Source organism: Dromiciops gliroides, chromosome 5 (genome assembly GCF_019393635.1).
Source record: "Dromiciops gliroides isolate mDroGli1 chromosome 5, mDroGli1.pri, whole genome shotgun sequence".
Classification (NCBI taxonomy): Eukaryota; Metazoa; Chordata; class Mammalia; order Microbiotheria; family Microbiotheriidae; genus Dromiciops; species Dromiciops gliroides.
Genome location: NC_057865.1, coordinates 40,561,519 through 40,580,783, shown reverse-complemented (window position 1 = coordinate 40,580,783; position 19,265 = coordinate 40,561,519). Strand labels below are relative to the sequence as shown.

The 19,265-nt window shown below is 40.8% G+C and overlaps 1 protein-coding gene across 1 annotated transcript in view; it reads left to right on the top strand.

Annotated features, from left to right (window-relative positions):
- The first annotated feature begins 470 nt into the window (after nt 1-470).
- The window catches only part of ACAD11 (acyl-CoA dehydrogenase family member 11), a 94,128-nt gene continuing 75,333 nt past the window's right edge, over nt 471-19,265 (top strand). The window contains exons 1-3 of the mRNA XM_043966461.1: nt 471-719; nt 14,241-14,340; nt 17,716-17,841. Coding sequence (XP_043822396.1) covers nt 571-719; nt 14,241-14,340; nt 17,716-17,841 — 375 coding nt within the window. The 5' untranslated portion in view covers nt 471-570. The remainder of the gene's footprint in view (nt 720-14,240; nt 14,341-17,715; nt 17,842-19,265) is intronic.

Sequence of the window (19,265 nt, the reverse complement as noted above, 5' to 3'; positions counted from 1 at the left end):
AGCCAGGGCCGGAACCGTCTATTCTCAGCACCTACGTTCCCGGAGGGTCCTTTTGCGAGGGACCAATTGGCTTTCCGGTTTCCAATGAATTGTTTGAAAGGAGGGATGGTGTGGCTTCTTTCGCTTCACTCCAGCAGCTGCCCTTCCTTTAGAAGAACGAACCTCGTCCTCTGGGGCCAGAGGAAAGTGGAAGCTCTTCTTAAGCCACCAGAGACAGACCGAAAGCGGTGGCGCCGCCGTTGCTAGGCAACCACAATGTGAGCCAATCGCGGACGAGAGAACGAGCCCCGCCCCCAAGGGCAGCGTACTGGGCGGAAGTGATCGGAGGGCCGTCCCCGAATCCCGCCCAGCCCCGCCCCTGGGGGCTGCGCCAAGTCCCACACAGCGAGGATAGGATGACCCGGCCTGGGCCCCGCCCTCGGCCTCCCACGCCCCCGGCTCCGCCCTCCCTCTCCCCCCGCCCCGCCCCGAACAGAGGTCGGTCCAGATAGCTTTGGGCAGGCGATTTTGGTTCTCGGTTTCGTGGCGTCCCAGCGTCGGCGGTGGCGGCAGCGGCATCGGCAGCTGGACATGGCGCCCGAAGCGTTCGGAGAGCCCGACACAGGCGAAGTCCTGCCCCAGCACACGCTGGACCAGAGGTCGCTGGAGGACTACCTGAGCCGGCACTTGGCCGGCTTCGGAGCCCAGCCCACAGCGGCGCTGAGGATCGCCCAGTACAGGTAACGGGGCGCGGCTGGATGGAGCTTCCCTTCGCCTGTGATCCCCGCTGCGCCCCCTAAGACCCGACCCGGGACGTAGTGCTGAGACCCTGCACAGCCCCCGCCCCCAGCAGGGGGGAAACCGAGGTTCGGCCGCGTGAAAAGTTCTGAGCGAGCCGGTGCTCCGAGAGCCCCTCGTTAGTCCCTATGTCTCTGGGCTGTCGGTCAGCCTCCCCACACCCGCTCCGTTCCTCAAAAGGAAACGAAATAGGTCAGATTTTACTACGTAACTTGAGTAGCGGACAGCTGTTAAATGCTTGTCAGAACATAGGCTGCGTTCTGCTTTATTCTGGACATCGTTTTTGAAGGAAATCCTGGCATTTCAGCCTTTTTCTTGCTTTGATTGAGAACAGGTCTGAGAATCCCCATTCACACAGATAAAATGTTGTAATTGCAGCCTTAGGGACGCAGTTAGGAAGAGAGGGATATGCTTCCTGAGGGATACGGTAGAATTTTTGTAATTTCATTTATTGGGAATCAATTCAGAGTTTGGGGTTATTTCAACAATTGGGCAATTTCCAATCCACAGATTTTTTTTTTCCACTAATGCTACTGCTCTTGGAATACCAAAACAGGATAATATGGTTACATACCAAATATACGCTGTTGACAGGCTTCTTTTACATATTCCCTCAGTTGTGTATACCCTAGTAGGTTGAGCTAAAAGATGGAGAAGAGTGGAGTAGTAGCTCAAACTACTGAGCAGGCAGCTGTGTTAGTGGGAAGAATAAGACCCGGACTCAAGTCTCTGTTCTGTTATTTACAGACTATGTATGTAACCTGAGCCTCCGTTTCCTAAACTGCAGGATTTGGGAACTGGACTGTGTGATCTCTAAGGAACCTGTTATCATGCAAGTGCATGCCAAATAGTTCAAACTAAAATCTTTCTGGGAAATAAGTAGGTCCTTTTCAAAGTTTTGTGCAAGAAAATTGTGCAGTCATTTTCTGAAATCTGTATATAACCCGGGCATCTAAGCCACATAGTCCAAATTACATTAATGAGGGCAGAGGTCATCTTTAAGTTCTGATGTTTAATTCCAATCATGTTTTGGGTAATGAATTCATGTGGGCTCTATGCAAATTGCATAATAGTGCTAATTCTTCCCACTACCACTGATAACAAAAACAAGTTTATACATGTGAAATAGGAATCCCTAGGCATAGCAGAAGTGTAGCCTGTGTTTGGGACATTAGGGAGGAGGGGCCCACTTTAAACATTTTGATTGTAGACACACACACACATATGTATGTAGGTCACCTCTATACACAGTAGCTAGGCGGCATGGATAAATATAATCTGAAGTCTTCCCCACCTTTATAGAGTAGAGGAGAGGCAAGAGTTATTCCTGCACCTTCAGCATACTCACTAAATAGTGGGAGGGACAAGCAAAGTCCAGGGCATCTGAGCCCAGCCAGTCTATTCTTCAATTTCCAGGAAGGCTATCCAAACTAGAATGATATCTATCTTTCATCTCCCAGATATCTTTGCTCTGAGTACAAGTCTGAGTTGAGCAGTAAAGCTGCTTTGCTGGTCACTTCTAAGAGGGAAGGTAGCCCTTAGCTTACATTTTCTTCTTTTTTTTTCTTTTTTTCGGGACAATGGGGGTTAAGTGACTTGCCCAGGGTCACACAGCTAGTAAGTGTCAAGTGTCTGAGGCTGGATTTGAACTCAGGTACTCCTGAATGCAGGGCCGGTGCTTTATCCACTGGGCCACCTAGCTGCCCCTCTTAGCTTACATTTTCACACAAAAGAACAGCACAAATATCAAATCACTAGTTAACCCGTTTACCTAAGAAAATAGTAAACAGAAATTGGAGAAGTTACATAGATAAGAATATAGCAGAGGACACAAAAGAGTGACTAAGCTCTTAAACTGGGAGGGAAATAAGAGTTCAGGTCAAACTAGACAAGAAAGAACAATCTCACCCTGATGAAGTCCATCCTGATGGTCTCTGAAAGAGGGGTTCTTAATGTGAGGGAGGTCCTTGGGCCCTCTCCAGGAGTCCATGAATAGATTTCAGGGGTTCTTTAGACTTGGATGGGGAAAAATTACATCTTTATTTCAATCTACCTGGTTTCCTGTGTAATCCTTCGTATTTTATTTTATACATTTAAAAGTATTATTTCAAGAAGGGGTTCATAGGTTTCACCAGGCAGCCAAAGTGATCTATGACACAAAGAGGATTAAGAACCCCAGTTTTAGGAGGGGCAGCTAGGTGGCACAGTGGATAAAGCACTGGCCCTGGATTCAGGAGGACCTGAGTTCAAATCCAGCCTCAGACACTTGACACTTACTAGCTGTGTGACCCTGGGCAAGTCACTTAATCCTCATTGCACTGCAAAAACAAAAACAAAAGAACAAAAAAGAACCCCAATTCTAGAATCTCAAACAAGTTCAGAGATATAGCAGGCTCCCTTTTTATACTTCCCATGCATCCCTGCCATGGAGTTTCTTTCTTTACTTTCTGGAGTTTCTTCTGTCCACATGTATCTTCCCCCCAAATCTGGAACCAGCTCTAGTAATATACAAGTACACAGTGTCATGCTTCGAATTATCTCTATCAATCAGGAATCTCATCTCCCTCTGTATATTCAAGAGCATCAGAAGGACAGAAACCACTTTAGATAGATAAATCAGTTTCATTGCCTTCACGCAGGAAAAGAAGGCAAAGGAACTCCATGATCACAAACTTGGCAGAAGCTTGTAGCCAAGTGGGGTAGAATCAGGTATAAAAGGACTCTACCAAGTCTCAGACATGAGAGTAACTAAACAATCTATTTGTAAGGGGTGTATCCAACCATCCTTGCCTTCATCTTCCATACCTGTCATGCTGCTTCTACTTAAAGACCTCAAGTACTGCCTTAGATTGCTCTAATTGTTACAAAGTTTTTTATAAGAAATTCTCCCAATTTCCTCCTGTCCTCTTAGTTCTCTCTTCTGGGGATAAACAGAACAAACCCAAACCAAAGTCCTTCAAATACTTGAAGACAGATATCAAGTCACCCCCTTGTATTTTCATGCTTCATGTTAAGTAAGCTTCCCCAATTCTTTCAACCAGACTTCACTATTGCCTGATTGCAAATTAAGTTTGCAGTCTTCCAAAACTCCCAGATCTTTTTTTTATTCCACTATCATTGCTAGTCATATTTGATTCTCCCATCTTACTCCTGATTCAATGAGTTGCCAAATTCTTTCTACCTAATTTGAATGTATAAAATGAATAATTCTTGTTCAACCACTTAATTTTACAGTTAGAACTGAGGAACCAAAGAGGTTAGGTGACTTTCCTAAAGTTACTCAATGAGAAAGTGGCAGAACCTAGACTAGAATAAATGAACAAAGGAAGGAGTGAATGAATGAAAACTATTCAAGATTTTCTATATGCTGAACTCTGGAGATCCAAACAACTGAGAGAAGAGAGTCTGTCCCTGAGGAATGCTTATTTGAAGCACTTCCAGAGGAGCAGTGGCCAGGAAGGAGTATTTTGGTTTGGAACATTTCAAGGAAATGCTCTCTGGGTACTCACATGGCAGTATAGGAGGAAACAGTGCAGACCAGCTCTCCCATGACTACTCCAAAAAAGATCTAGAAGGTAGCAGACCAAGTAGTGATTGGAAAATCCAAGAAGAAACAACAGTGGATCAGTTTTCCAGTCCACAATCATGAATTGCGCATTTAGATAACTAGTCAGGAACTGTGGAAGAGAGGATCATGAACTCCCACAGGTGAATAATATGAGCAAGAGCTTTAGATGGGGGCTAGCCCTGTGGCTCTATCACTCTGAACGTGCAGAACCTTGCTAGGGGCAGCTAGATGGTGCAGTGGATAGAGCACTGGCCCTTAAATTGGGAGGGCCTGAGTTCAAATCTCACCTCAGACACTTACTATGTGATTTGGTCAAGTCACTTAACCCCAATTGCCTTAAAATCCAGGGCCGTCTCCAATTGTCCTGATGTGCATCTTGCTACTGGACTCAGATGGCTCTGGAGGGGAGATTGAGGTTGGTAATCTTGCACAGCCCTCTTCACTTAAATCCAATTCAGTGCAAATCATGACATCACCCCAATGTCATGGTCCTATTTGGGAAGGAAGGATAAACAATGACAACACCAAAGCCTTTTTTACCAACTGACGGAGGCCATCAGCTTTCTACTGAAGCTCCACTGAGGAGAACTATTTTTGAGTTAAAATTATAAATGGAATGAGAGCTCTAGAGGAAAGAAATGTAAAAGGAATGACAATTGAAGGAAAGATTTGGAAGGAGAATTAAGAGCTTAGGACAAGATATAAAAAACCATACCGAAATAATAGACTTATCAAAAGTTAGGGGGAAGCTAGGTGGCACAGTGGATAGAGCACTGGCCCTGGATTCAGGAGGACCTGAGTTCAAATTCGGCCTCAGACCCTTGACACTTACTAGCTGTGTGACTCCAGGCAAGTCACTTAACCCCAATTGCCTCACCAAAAAATAAAACAAACAAACAAAAAAGTTAGAAGGGATGAAACATAAGTTAATGACTTCATGAGACAAGAAATAGTTTGATGTGTTTTTTAATCTGAAACTCATACCTCTTCATACCCAGTACTCCTTGGGTCTTACCCAGTAAGAAGGTAGAGGGAAGACATCAGAGAGTCCCTTCCAGATCCTCCAGTTAAGAAGAGCAGCTAGGGCAGCCCCTCTGTCATTTCCTACCTACCTTCATCATGGCCCGCTTTACTAGCTAACCTCCTTCCTTTCTATTCTTGCCCCTCGTGCTTTTCAGCTTTTGTGTGTGTTGTCTTCCCTCATTAGATTGTAAACTTTGAGAGTGCAGGGACTGTCTTTTTTCTTTCCTTCTATCCCCAACATTCAACAAAGTGCCTTGTACATAATATGCCTTTAATAAATGTTTATTAAGTATTGATTATTGATCAATCCAAAAAATGAAAAAATAGAAGAAAATGTAAGGTATCAAAGCTAAAACAGATGACATGACAAAGAGGCCAAGAAGAGATCATTTAAGAATCACTGAACTACCTGCCTGGATATAGTATTTCTTTCTTTCTTTCTTTCTTTCTTTCTTTCTTTCTTTCTTTCTTTTTTTTTTTTTTTGGTGGGGCAATGAGGGTTAAGTGACTTGCCCAGGGTCACACAGCTAGTAAGTGTAAAGTGTCTTGAGGCCGAGGTTTGAACTCAGGTCCTCCTGAATCCAGGGCCAGTGCTTTATCCACTGTGCCACCTAGCTGCCCCCTGGATATAGTATTTCAAGAAATCATAAAGGAAAATTGCTAATATCTAATTTAACTCAGGAGTAAAGTGAAAATACAAAGAATCCACTGGTTACTTCCTGAAAGAGATCCCAAAATTAAAACCCCAGGAATATTATAGACAAGTTCCAGAGCTCCCAGGTCCAGGACAAAATATTGCAAGCAAGCAGAAAGAAAGAATTCAAACATTGTAGAGCCACAGTCAGGATCACACAAGATTTAGCAACTTTCAAATTAAAGGAGCAGAGGGCTTGGAATATGATATGCCAGAAAATAAAGGAGTTAGAATTACAACCAAGAATCACCTATCCAGTAAAACTGAATATAATCCTTCAGGAGGTAAAATGGATATTTAATGAAACAGAGGACTTTCAGGTTTTCCGGTTGAAAAGTCCAGAACTGAAGAGAAAATTTCATATTCAAACAGAAGACTCAAGAGAAGCATAAAAGGGTAAACATGAAAGAGTAATCGAAATTGACTCGATAAAATTAAACTGCCTTTATTCCTCTTTGAGAAGATGATGCATGGAACACCTAAGAATGTTATCATTTTTAGGCAGTTAGGAGTTTACACAGACAGAGAGCATAGGGGTGCATTGATTATATTGAAATGATCTTTAAAAATGAAGTCCTAAGAAAGAGGTATGTACTGAGAGAAGGGGGAAGGAAAAGGTAGAATGGGGAACTTTTTTTCACATAAAAGAGGTGCACGGGAAAGAGCTTTTATAGTGGAGGAAAAAATGGGGGAGAGAGTAGGCCATGCTTCAACCTCAGTCTCATCAAAATTGGTTCAAAGAGGAAAAGATACATGTACAAATTTAGTTGGTTATAAAAATCTTTTACTCAATCGAGAAATAGGAGAAGGGGATAAAAGAAAGGCAGAGGATGATTAAAGGGAGGGCAGAACAAAAGAGCCACTGGTCAGAAGGGACAGTAAAAAGAGAAAAGTCTAAACAGAGGAAAGGATGGAAGGAAAAACACAGTAATCTTGCCTGTGAATGTGAATGGGATGAGGTCACCCATAAAACAGAAACGGTTTGTAGAATGGATTAGAAATGAGAACTCAACAATATGTTGTTTACAAGAGACTTACTTGAAATAGAAATATGCAGTTAAAATAAAGGGCTGGAGCAGAATTTAATATGCTTCAGCTAAAGTAAAAAAAGACAGGGGTAGCAAGCATGATCTCAGACAAAGCAAAAGCACAATTAGATCTAATTAAAAGAGATAATCAGGAAAACTATAAACTAGAATTTGATAAATAGTACCATAGACAATGGAGTAATATCAAAAATTTTATAGTAGATTTCTCTAATAAATGCTTCATTTTTCAAATATATAGAGAACTAAGTCAAATTTATTTTAAAAAGAGCCATTTCTCAGTTGATATAAGACTGAGACTCAAAGGATATTAATAGGCAGTTTCAGAAGAAGAAATCTAAGCTGCTTATAGTCATAAAAAATGTTCTAAGTCACGATTGATTAGAGAAATGAAAATTAAAACAGCTCTGAAGTACAGCTTCACACCTGTCAGAAATGACTGGAGGGGAGGGGAAAACAGACACATTAATGTACCATTGGTACAGTTGTAAACTGGCCCAACTATTCTGGAGAACAATTTGGAACTATATCCAAACGGCTATAAAACTGTGTAAACCCTTTGAACCATCAACGTACCTCAAAGAGATCAAAGAAAAAAAATGAAAGGACCTAAATATGCAAAAATATTTATAGCAGTTCTGCAAAGGACTGGATATTGAGGGGATGCTCATCGATTGGGGAATAACCAAAGGAGTTGTGGCATGTGATTGTGATGAAGTACTGTTGTGCTATGGGAAATGATGAGTGGTGAGGTTTCAATAAAATAAAAAGAACAAAACATGGAAAGACCTATATGAACTGACGTAAAGTGAAGTGAGAAGTACCAGGAGATCATTGTTCACAGTAACAGCAATATTGTCATGATGATCAACTGTGAAACGTGGTTACTCTGATTAATAAAGACAATTCCAAAGGATTCATGATGAAAAAATGCTATCTACCTCCACAGAGAGAACTGATAAACCCTGAAGTGGTGTCTGACTTTCACACTTTCTGTATTTTTCTTGCTTTGTTTTTGCAATGTGGCTAAATATAGAAATATATTTTGTGTGATTTTACATGTATAATTGATAGCATAGTGCTTGCCTTCTCAGTGGAGTGGTGGAGGGGTAGAAGATAAGGATAGAATTTGAAACTCTACATTTTAAAAAATGAATGTTTAAAATAAATACTTTTTTGAAAAAAAATGAATGTTAAATAATTTTTTAAAAATAAATTTTACAATTAGGCTTTGGGTTTGCAAGGTAGATGGAGAGGTGAGATAACAGATCCTGACTAAATAAAGATACGTCAAAGTTCATGAACATGGAAGTGTGCATTTGTGGGTGATGACAAGATCAAAGAACAGATTAGGTACACAACATACAGAAAGAAAAAGCCTAGTAGCCTTTCATTTGAACAAAACTTGGAAAACTGGAAAGTAATCTGGAAACTAGTTATAGACCATTATCTCACCCCATATACTAAGATCATTTCCAAATGGCTGCATGACTTAGACATAAAGGGTGACATAAAGAAATTGGAGGAACAAAGAAGAAATTCATGATCAAATAAGAGATAGAGCAGAACATAGAAGGTAAAATGGACAGTGGTATTTGGTATGATTGGACTTAGTCTAAAAAAATGGAAAGGCATTCAGGAAGTGTGAATGAGCGAAAATTCCATAGCTAATAAACAGCATAAGCAAAGGCATAGAAGCAATGTGTGTCAGGAAGAGAGATTCATCTAGAAGGAAGAGTGGAAGGTCATAGTATAAGATAAGACTAGAAAGGGAATCTGCTTTCTGGATTGTGGAGGGCCTTGAATGCCAGGCCAATTATTCTGAACTTGATTCAATGAGCAATAGGGACCTAGTGAAGAGAGGTCACTGACCATATGTATGCGGAAAGGAAGATAATTGGCAGTAAGGAGAAAAATGAGGAAGAACGTTGTGATAAAATAATGGGATTTAGCAGATACTCAAAGGCCCACCTGGAGATTAATCTAAACTGATTGAATTAAGTGAGAGTGACTGCTGATTAGCCTACTTCAAGTTAATTAGATTGTAACCACACCTGGCTAGCCCTTAAGAAAGCATTGTTCTCAGAAGCTAAAGACTTTGAACTTAACTCAAGACCACCTTTAAGTCCAGTGAACCAATGGATTTGGGTGACACTAACCAATCAGCTTGAAGCAGTGTGTAAGGACCTCCTATGCTCTGGACCTATAAAAAAACTTGTTGAAGCAGGCTTGTGGCAGGAGGACTTGAGGAAGAACCAGATCAGGCTGGAACTCTAGGCTAGATAGGCCTTTTCTTAACTTTCTGAACTCCACGTGAATACCTGGTATGTTTTAATAAATGCTTAATGCCCAAAGACTTGTGCTAAAGCTTCTAATTTAAGGCAACCACACATTATAATTTTTAGACAACACAATATAGATTTTAAACATCACAATGTAAAGGATTTGTTTTATTATACATAAACTGAGAATAATAACAACTCCTACCTCACAGAGTTGTGATATGGATCAAATGAGGTAACATATGCAAAACCCTTTACAATCCCTAAAAGTAGTATATAAATGTTATAGCATCAAAATGATCTTTATTAAGATGGTGGTAGTTGTTGTTTGTCCTTCATTTTCAAAGAGGACCATGACATTGGGCTGATGTCATGACTTGTACTGAATTGGATTTAAGTGAGGGAGGGCTGTGCAAGGTCACCAACCTCACTCCCTCCTCCACAGCCATGTGGGTCCAGTGTCGAGATACACATCAGGACAATTAGAGATGGCCCTGAATGTTTAAGGCAATTGGGGTTAAATGACTTGCCCAGGGTCCCACAGTAAGTGTCTGAAATGAGATTTGAACTCAAGTCCTCCCAACTTAAGGGCCAGTGGTCTACCCACTGCACCACCTAGCTGCCCCTTGTAGTACCACAGGAATGAATATAGTCAACTACATTTTCAATCCATCTTCCAGGCCCACTTGCCTGACTAATGTTCCCAATGGTCTGCTATAACCATAACTCTTCTCTATCAAGAATTTTTAGTGACTCCTTATTGCCCCCAAATCCTTTACCAAAATAATAATTATTACTGTTATTATTAGTAGTATAATTATAGAATATGTAAAACACTTGGGAGTCTACTTACCAAGACACACAGGAACTATATTAATATAACAAAACTTTTTTAGAAATATATCCAGACCTAAATATTTGCAGTATTATTAATTGCTCATGAATAAAGTGGGCTAATATACTAAAAATAACAATACTATCTAAACTGATTTGCTTATTCAGTGCCAAACCTATAAAATTACCAGAGAATTAAAAAAATAGAATTCATCAGAAGGAACCATGGGCAAGAATTTTAAGAGAAATAGCGGGGAAAAAGTGGGAAAGAAGGGGCCCTTGCAATACCAGATCTCAAATGATATTATAATGAAGTAATCATCAAAACAGTTTGGTATTGATTAAAAAATAAAGAGGTCAGTCAGTGGAACAGATTAATTATGCAACACTCATTAGCAAATGAACCTTTATAGGTTTTGGGTTTTCTTTTTTTAATTGGGAGATGGGAGAGAGAAAAGAAATATTTGTAAATTGAAAAATAACCTAGCTTTGGTTGTTGCTGAGGGTTTTTTTTCCATTAAAAAAGTTACAGGCATGGTAAGCAAAGCCATGAGGGAGCAAATTGACACATCTTTTCTAATTGCAATGGCATTACTGATTTTAGTATGGTTCCAGAGCAGAAGAAGTGGGTCTGAGGAGAAGATAGCTAAGTAGTCAAGTAAAACATGATTGGACCTGGCTTATATAAGACACTCACTAGTAAGGGTGGGGAGGTTGATAGTTGGGGGTGGAGGGGGATTGGGGAGGCAGTGCCCCAGTCCAGAAGGGCCATGTTCTCTAGGGCATGGGTCTTTGTCTAGAACCCAGATTGGGCTGACTTTCTAGTCCAGTGCTCTTTACCAAAAACAAACTATCCTGAACTCATCATTCTCCTTTATCCCATCTATCTAATCAGTTACCAAATTTTCCTCTTTTTACCTTCATTGCATCCTTCACATCTAAACCCTTCTCTCTGCTCACAAAACTACCGTCTTAGTTCAGACCCTTTCCTAAATGATTATAAGTCATATACTTGATCTCCCTATCTCAAGTCTCTTGTCACTCCAGTTTATTCCACACACCACTGCCAAAATTATTTTCCTTAAGCACTGCTCTGACTGCTTGACTCACCTATTCACTAAACTCATACAGCTGTGTGTCACTTCTGGGATCAAATATAAATGCTTTAGTTTAGCTTTTAAAGCCATTCATGCTACCTGACCTCAACCGAGCTTTGCATCCTCATTGGATATTATTCCTCTTTTTGCACCCTGTGACCTAACAAGTTGGCCTTCCTTACATTCCGCACAGCTGCCCCTCAGCCCCCATCCAGTAAGCCAATAAACACTCCTAAATTCCATCTCCCAGCTCCATGCCTTTGTCCTCGCTATCTCCTGTGACCACCATGCATTCCCTCCTCACTTCTGCTTCCTAGAATTCTTCTCTTTCTTCAAGGCATAGCCCAAGCACTACCTTCTGCATGGAGCCTTTCTTTATCTCCCCTAACTGTCAGTACCTGCCTTCCCAAACTAGGGGGAAATCAATGAACACCAAGAATACATGTATATAAACTAAATACAAAAATGTATACTAAATACAAAGTAATTTCTGGGTAAGAGTAGAGGCCAGTAGCACCTAGAGGGATCAAGGTAGGCTTCATGGAACAAATGTCATCTCAGCTGAGTCTTTTTTGGGGGGTTGGGGGGGTGGAAATAAGGGTTAAGTGACTTGCCCAGGGTCACACAGCTGGTATATGTCAAGTGTCTGAGGTCAAATTTGAACTCAGGTCCTCCTGAATCCAGGGCAGGTGCTTTATCGCACTGCACCACCTAGCTGCCCCCTCAGCTGAGTTTTGAAGGCTTGAGAGTCTATGGAGGTAAAGAGGGATGAGAGGCATTCAGGAATGGGAATCCCAATTGATAGATTGTCATTTGTAGGGTCTAGCAATTAGTCCAGTTTGGCTTAAATGTAGACTGTGTTAGGAGGACTGATTAGCCTGGAAAGTGTAGAAATTTATTTTGATTTAGGGACCCTACCTTTGGGCTGAGATTGGAAAGCCTTAGGCCCTCAGGGTCTCTTCTGTGTGGGAGGAGCTGGTACCCCTCCCCCTCTGCTTCAGCTGAGCCAGAAAGCCCCGTGGGCTGTACAAGACGCTGGGTCAGACAGCAGGGGGGAAGAAGCCCCCAGCTCCCTCCGCCCTGAGCGGAAGTATCTGAGAGATGCTGGGCTCTGGTGTGACCTGTGCTGGGGCCTGTGCTGGGGCACGTGAGGCTCAAGCAAAGCCCCCCCCCCCCCACCAGCTGCAGCCCTGGCTGGAGGATTAGCTTGGTGTATGCGCACAAGAAGCCCCAAGATTTGAGTGGAGAGAAGAAAAGGTATATATAGACCTGGGGGTTAGTCTCATGGAGGAGGACAAGGGTGGACTAGATAGACAAGATTGAAGGGGTTTGGATGGACAAGATGAGGTGGAGAAGAGGTCAAGCGGCAGCTGACGAGATTAGAAAGGTTGGAGCGCAGCAGATGAGAGAGGGGGCTACAAGGACTCAGAAGACAAGAAGGACTAGGAGCAGGGAAAAAAGAGGCCGAAGGGCAGACTGACGGAGCAGACAGACGGAAGGTTGGTGAGAGAGAAACACAAGAGTTCAGCAGTGGCAGTGAGAGGAAAGTTAGAAGCAGAGGGATTTACAAAGTGAAAGGGGCTCCAGTTAGAATAAAGTACCTGAGTGCCCTAAGGCAAGTGGCGGCTAAGGTCCTTATTGTATTCAAGAAGTTCCAAAGAGCCACAGTGGAAAGAGAAGGGCCACAAAGCAGTCAGGTTGTACATTTTATTTCCCTGTATTCTTAATTTTAAATAGTATCTCATAAGTAAACTCTGCTTTGATTATTTAGTTAAGAGGCTTCTTAATATTTTGCTTATCACTTTGGGAGCAGTGTGGTGGAACTTTATAAATGGCCCATATTAAATTAATAGCAGTCAGATAGCCAAATAGTCAAAAGTCCTCAAATTAGTCCTCCAGTCAGATTTAGCCCAAAATTAGGCCCAGCTAGTCATTAAAAATATTCTCTCACTTGAATGGTGACCGCGACAGGACTTACGGCCCAATTATAATTTTTCTAAACTTATCATTTTTCAAATAATAATAATAATTTTCATGTAAATCCAATTATTATAATTTTTCCAAATTAGATATAGTTATTAATAATAATTTTTTTACAAAAGATAGGCAGGAGCCCAATTATGAAGAGCTTAAAATGCCAAATGGGAGGGTTGTATTTTACCCTAACAAGAAGTCACTGGAGCATCTAGAAGGAAGGAAGGAACAAATGAATGAACGAACGAACGAATGAACAAGCATTTATTAAGTATTCACTATGTATGTTCTGGTTCCTGGGATACAAATGCAAGATTGTCACTATTCTTGGGGCAGCTAGGTGGCGAAGTGGATAGAGCACTGGCCCTGGAGTCAGTAAGACCTGAGTTCAAATCCAGCCTCAGGCACTTAACACTTACTAGCTGTGTGACCCTGGGCAAGTCACTTAACCCCAATTGCCTCACAAGAAGAAGAAGAAGAAGAAGAAGAAGAAGAAGAAGAAGAAGAAGAAGAAGAAGAAGAAGAAGAAGAAGAAGGAAAGAAAGAAAGAAAAAAAGATTGTCGCTGTTCTCAAGAAGATGAGACTTTGTATTACTGAGTTCTTTACAATCTGAGAAAGTCTAATGGGGTGGGGTGGGGGGCAGAGAGAGGAAGAAGAGGAGGTCAATACTCAAGGGAGCTGCAAAGGTGTGTATCCAGAGGATGGGAGAATGAAGGGACCTGGCACGTAGGGGTGTGGTTCTGAGATCTAGAAAGTCAGGAGCAGGGCCAGGAGGAGAAGGAAGGCTGTCAAGACATACCTTTGGCTTTTTAAGCCTCCCTACTGTAGGTTTGCTCTATACTGTTTTTGAAAGCATATAATAAAAAAAAGGGATCTAAGGCCTACTCTTAAAATTCTATAATTCTGCGTTTCTATCTTTGTAACTGATTATTTCTCTCATCTAGATCAGGACAGTCCAATCCAACCTTTTACCTTCAGAAGGGACATCGAGCTTATGTACTCAGGAAAAAACCACCTGGCTTTCTCCTTCCTAAAGCACACAAGGTATGACGGATAGGATGTTAAATTTGTTGAAGAATAGAACATCTTAAACTCATGAAATACAATTTAAAGCTTTTTTTTTCTTTAAGAAAGCCAATAAAATGTATTTAATTTCTCGGGTTTGTTGAAAGTATGCTTCTCTCTTCTACTAAAAATATAATTCAGAGGTAGAACCTCAAAAATAGAGTCATCTTTAAACCCCTAGTCACAAACCATGGGCTAACCCTGTGTAATTTTGTCTGGGAGAACACTCATTCAACAGCTTTGTTCTTAGTTCTAGTCAATTTATGTAGGTTTGACTTCTGGTCATTTGTTCAAGTCGTGTGTAAAATGACATCGGGATGCGAAGAGCCCCACAAAATGTAAAGAAACAAACAAAACAGAACCACCTGGGAAAAGGCCTCCATTCCATGCAGATTCTTTGTGGAAGAGTTGAAATAGTATGTGCTAAAGAGGGGCTGAGGATGCAGATGCAGGGAGAGGTCCTGATCTCTACTGACAGAGGGAATTGCACATCCTTTACGTGACAGATTTACCTCCATTGAAGTTGAAGGAGTAAAACAGATGGGACTTTATGTTGTACTTATGGAAGAAAAAAAATTAAAAGAAGCTGTTGAATAGGATTTTCATCTAATTTATTAGCAATGTCACATAAGCTTTGACAAAGATTTCTTATGTTTGTTTTGTTTTCTTTGTTTTGCGGGGCAAAGAGGGTTAAGTGACTTGCTCAGGGTCACACAGCTAGTAAGTGTCAAGTGTCTGAGGCCAGATTTGAACTCAGGTCCTCCTGAATCCAGGGCCAGTGCTTTATCCACTGTGCTACCTAGCTGTTGACAAAGACTTCTGTAGTAGTTCTTCAGGTGTTGGACTTATACCTAATTTTAATGGTTAAAAAAATTACTTTGCAAAAGTGATACATGAGGTTTTCAAAAGAGGAGAAAATGGGACAAGGAATGTGAAAGCGCCTTGAAAAGCATAGAGACATTCAAATGCCGGAATGATATTTAAAGAGTTTACTAAATGACAACATGTACATTAAAGACATTGACTATTAAATTGACAGACTTGTCAAGGATCTATTTAGCCATTCACTTACTCAAAACATAATGATCGTGTTCTTACTGTGTCCATTGTTGGGAGCACCAAAATGGAGAATTCTCTGCTCTCACTTAGTCTCTAGTCTAGTAGAGAAAATGAAGCATGTATGTAAGTAACTGTGGTATGAAAGTATCATTTTTTTTATTATATGCTTTTTTTTGGTAGGGCAATGGGGGTTAAGTGACTTGCCCAGGGTCACACAGCTAGTAAGTGTCAAGTGTCTGAGGCCGGATTTGAACTCAGGTCCTCCTGAATCCAAGGCCAGTGCTTTATCCACTGCGCCACCTAGCTGCCCCAATTTTTTTAAAAAAGTACAAAATGCTATGGGAGGTCGGAGGAGAAAGACATTTCTTCCATCCATGAGAATCAGGAAAATCTTTGGGCACATTTTTTAGAGAGTGGAAGTTGAGTGGCACTGTCAAAGAATGCTAAGTTAGTCAGAGCTGGAGAGGAAGAAGAGTGTGCATGAATACAAGAAGGTGGAAGACTATAGAGTGGCTGAGTTTAGCTGTGGTATGTATGGGGTGTGTGCACAAGGACAGGTAGGAGGTAAGGCTGGGAAGAGGGATGGCAGCCAAATCACAAATGACTTCGAATGCCAGGTTTAGAAGATCAGATTTTATTTAACAAATAATAAGGAGCCTTTGAAGCTTTGGGGATTTTTTGGGGGGGAGCTTTTTTGAGCTGTGCTCTTGCCAAATCATTCTAGCAGTAGTGTATAATTTGGACAGCTGAGGCAGAGATACCATTTAGTAAACTAACAGGCAACAGAAGACAACAGTTTGTGAATGAGGGTGCTGGTGGCCATGGCAGAGGAAGAGAAGGGACGGATTTCATAAGTGTTTCAGAAGCAGAATGGGGAGTACTTAGTGACAGGATAGATGTGGGGGGAGTCAGAGGTGAAACCAGTATTTCCACTCTGGGTGAAAGAAGAACTGGTGATATAAACCCTGGAAATAATAAGCACTGAAATCAGAATCGGAGCCAGCTCAGTTCCCAGCTCTAGCTATGTGGCCTAAGGCACTGGAGACAATAATACTGCTCCTGTTGCATGGGACTGGCGAGGACAGAACTTTGTCAACTATAAAATGGCGGCCAACGTGCACTAGTGTTAGTACCAGTTAATAACTGCTCATTGATTAATGACTAACTAGAAGTAGTAGTCACAGGAAGTTGAAGGCAGGAGGAGCAGCAGGTTCCGTGCTTGTTGACTCAGAAGTGCTGGGAGGACAGACAGAACACAACATAGGAAAGTTGGATTTAGAGCCTGCAAAGGACTTCGAGACAGCCCCAGGCACTGAGATGATAAATTACATAAAGAGTTGTTGATCTCTATTGGCGGAGGGAGTATGTGCCTCAGGAGTTCCCTGCACTGACATCACAGGATTAGACAGCTTCCTTACCCCCTCTACCAATACCACCACCCCCACATCCCTCCACCCCCGTCTCTGCAATTGATTTAAATTGGCTTAGACATTATGTGGTATTTATTAAAATAGGGTTCTACTTGTACATCTAATTAAGAACCAGTTTCATAATTTATAGGAGTTTTAGTAATTTGGGAACTAATAGTACTTTTCAAAGGAAAATTAAGTACTGTAATATTCTTGGAAAATGATTTTTATTGTCATAAGTAATCTTACTAATCTAGTCCTATAAACATTTTCTCTTGTAGCAGACAAATTAAAAATAAAAATACACTTAAAATTATTAGGATCTGGGGCAGCTAGGTGGCACAAGTGGATAGAGCACCAGCCCTGAAGTCAGGAGGACCTGAGTTCAAATCCCACCTCAGGCACTTAACACTTATTAGCTGTGTGACGCTGGGTAAGACCCAATTGCCTCACCAAAATAAATGAATGAATGAATTAAATAAATAAATGAATAAATAGATACATAAAAATAAATTATTAGGATCTTGGATTTAGACTGGAGAGGGATTTCATGGTAAGCTAATGCTAGCTTTTATTTTATAAGGGAGGAAACAGGTTCCCAGGGTGGTGAAAGAGACTTGCCTAAGGTCACACAGATAGTCAAAACTTGAACCCAAGTTCTCTGACCCCAGATCCAGTGCTCTCATACTCTTTGTCTCTCTTTGTCTTTCCCTGTCTCTCCCTCCCCACCCCAATCCCCCACCCCACACTGTACCTTTCTGCCTCATATTTCAGAGGCTAGGGTATTTAAACATTGTTATATATGCTTCTGTTATGAAAAGAATGCTGAACTACACATCAGGAGAACTGGGATTTTGAAAGTTGAATAATCTGTTATTCTGTTTAGATTGATAGAGAATTCAATGTGCAGAAAGCCTTGTTTACTAATGGATTTCCAGTCCCTAAGCCTCTACTATACTGCAGCGATGTCTCTGTGATTGGAACCGAATTTTATGTGATGGAGCATGTACAGGTAAATGAATGCATAAGGTTATTGTATTGTTGCTATTTATGATGAGGATCAAATGAATGGATTTATTTTAGCTGCTAAGTGGGAAAATATTTCCTAAAATGTTAAGTAATTCAAGTGCTTATTTTTCTTTTTTCAAAAATACTTTATTGTTTTTTAATATCCACATCACTTCCTACTGACTCCCCAATTGAATTCTTCCTTGTCACAAAGAAGTACATGGAAGCAAAACAAAACCTGCGGGTCAGGTCCAACTACATCTGCCTTTCCACATCTTTCATCCACTGCCTCTCTTCACCCTTGAAGTTATGATTGATCACTACAGTAATTAGAATTCTGAGCTATTTTCATGGTATTTTTCATTCACTTTCTTGCGGCCAATATGTAAATTGTTCTCATGGTTCTATTTGCTTTACTTTGGATCATTTGAGACAAGTCTTCCCAGGTTTCTCTGAATTCTTTATATTTGTTGTTTCTTGTGGTGCAACAATATTCTACTATATTAACATGCCATGATTTGTTCAGCCAATCCTCAAGCCATAAATATCCACTTTGTTTCCAGTCCTTTGCTTCCCTAAAAAAAAGTGCAGCTTTTCTATCTCAGCCATCCATAGGGCAAAGGGCATCTCTCTGTCAAGTCACAGTTGAGTGGTTTTTCTGGTATAATTCCAAATGTTTATACAGAATGTTCAGACCATTGCACAGCTCCATCAACAGTGCATGAGTGTGCCTGTCTTCCCACAGCCTCAACATTTAGCAGTTTCTTATTTTGCCAGTCTGGGAGGTAGAAGATGAAATCTCAGAGTTGTTTTAACTTGCATTCCTCTTATTGGTGATTGTGGATCATTTTTTCATATGGTTATTTACAGTTGACTATTTTTTCCAGTTAAAAATGGCTTATTTTCCTTTGATTCATTACCTATTGAATAAAGGTTATTTTTTCCATAGTTTTAAACTTTTATCTGTCATGCAACCAACTTTTATTTCTAATTTTCTCTTTAATCTTAGCTAAAAAATACTGGGTCCAAAGTCAGTTGTTAGAGCAAATTGCCTAAGTCTTTCTTTATCCTCTAGATGTCAGTACACATCTATGAGATGACAATGGGGGTGGGAAGGGAGAATTTACTCAGATGATAGTGGGTTTCTTGGAAGTTTTTTTGTTGTTGTTGATATTGTTGGTTTTTAATTAATTTCCAAATCAGGAACCAAAATTTTATGAGCGGTAAAATAAAAGTGTTGAGATAGTGTTAAAGCAATGAAGATTGCATTTGGGGATTTTTATCTGTCCTAACTTGTCTTCCCCCTTGTTATCATTTTCTTTCTGAATAACAACAGAATCTTCTTTTTAAGCCCAATATTTGAAATGAATATTTCCAGAATAAATTTTGAAAAGAATCCAAGGTTTGATTACAAACCTTGTTTGTAAC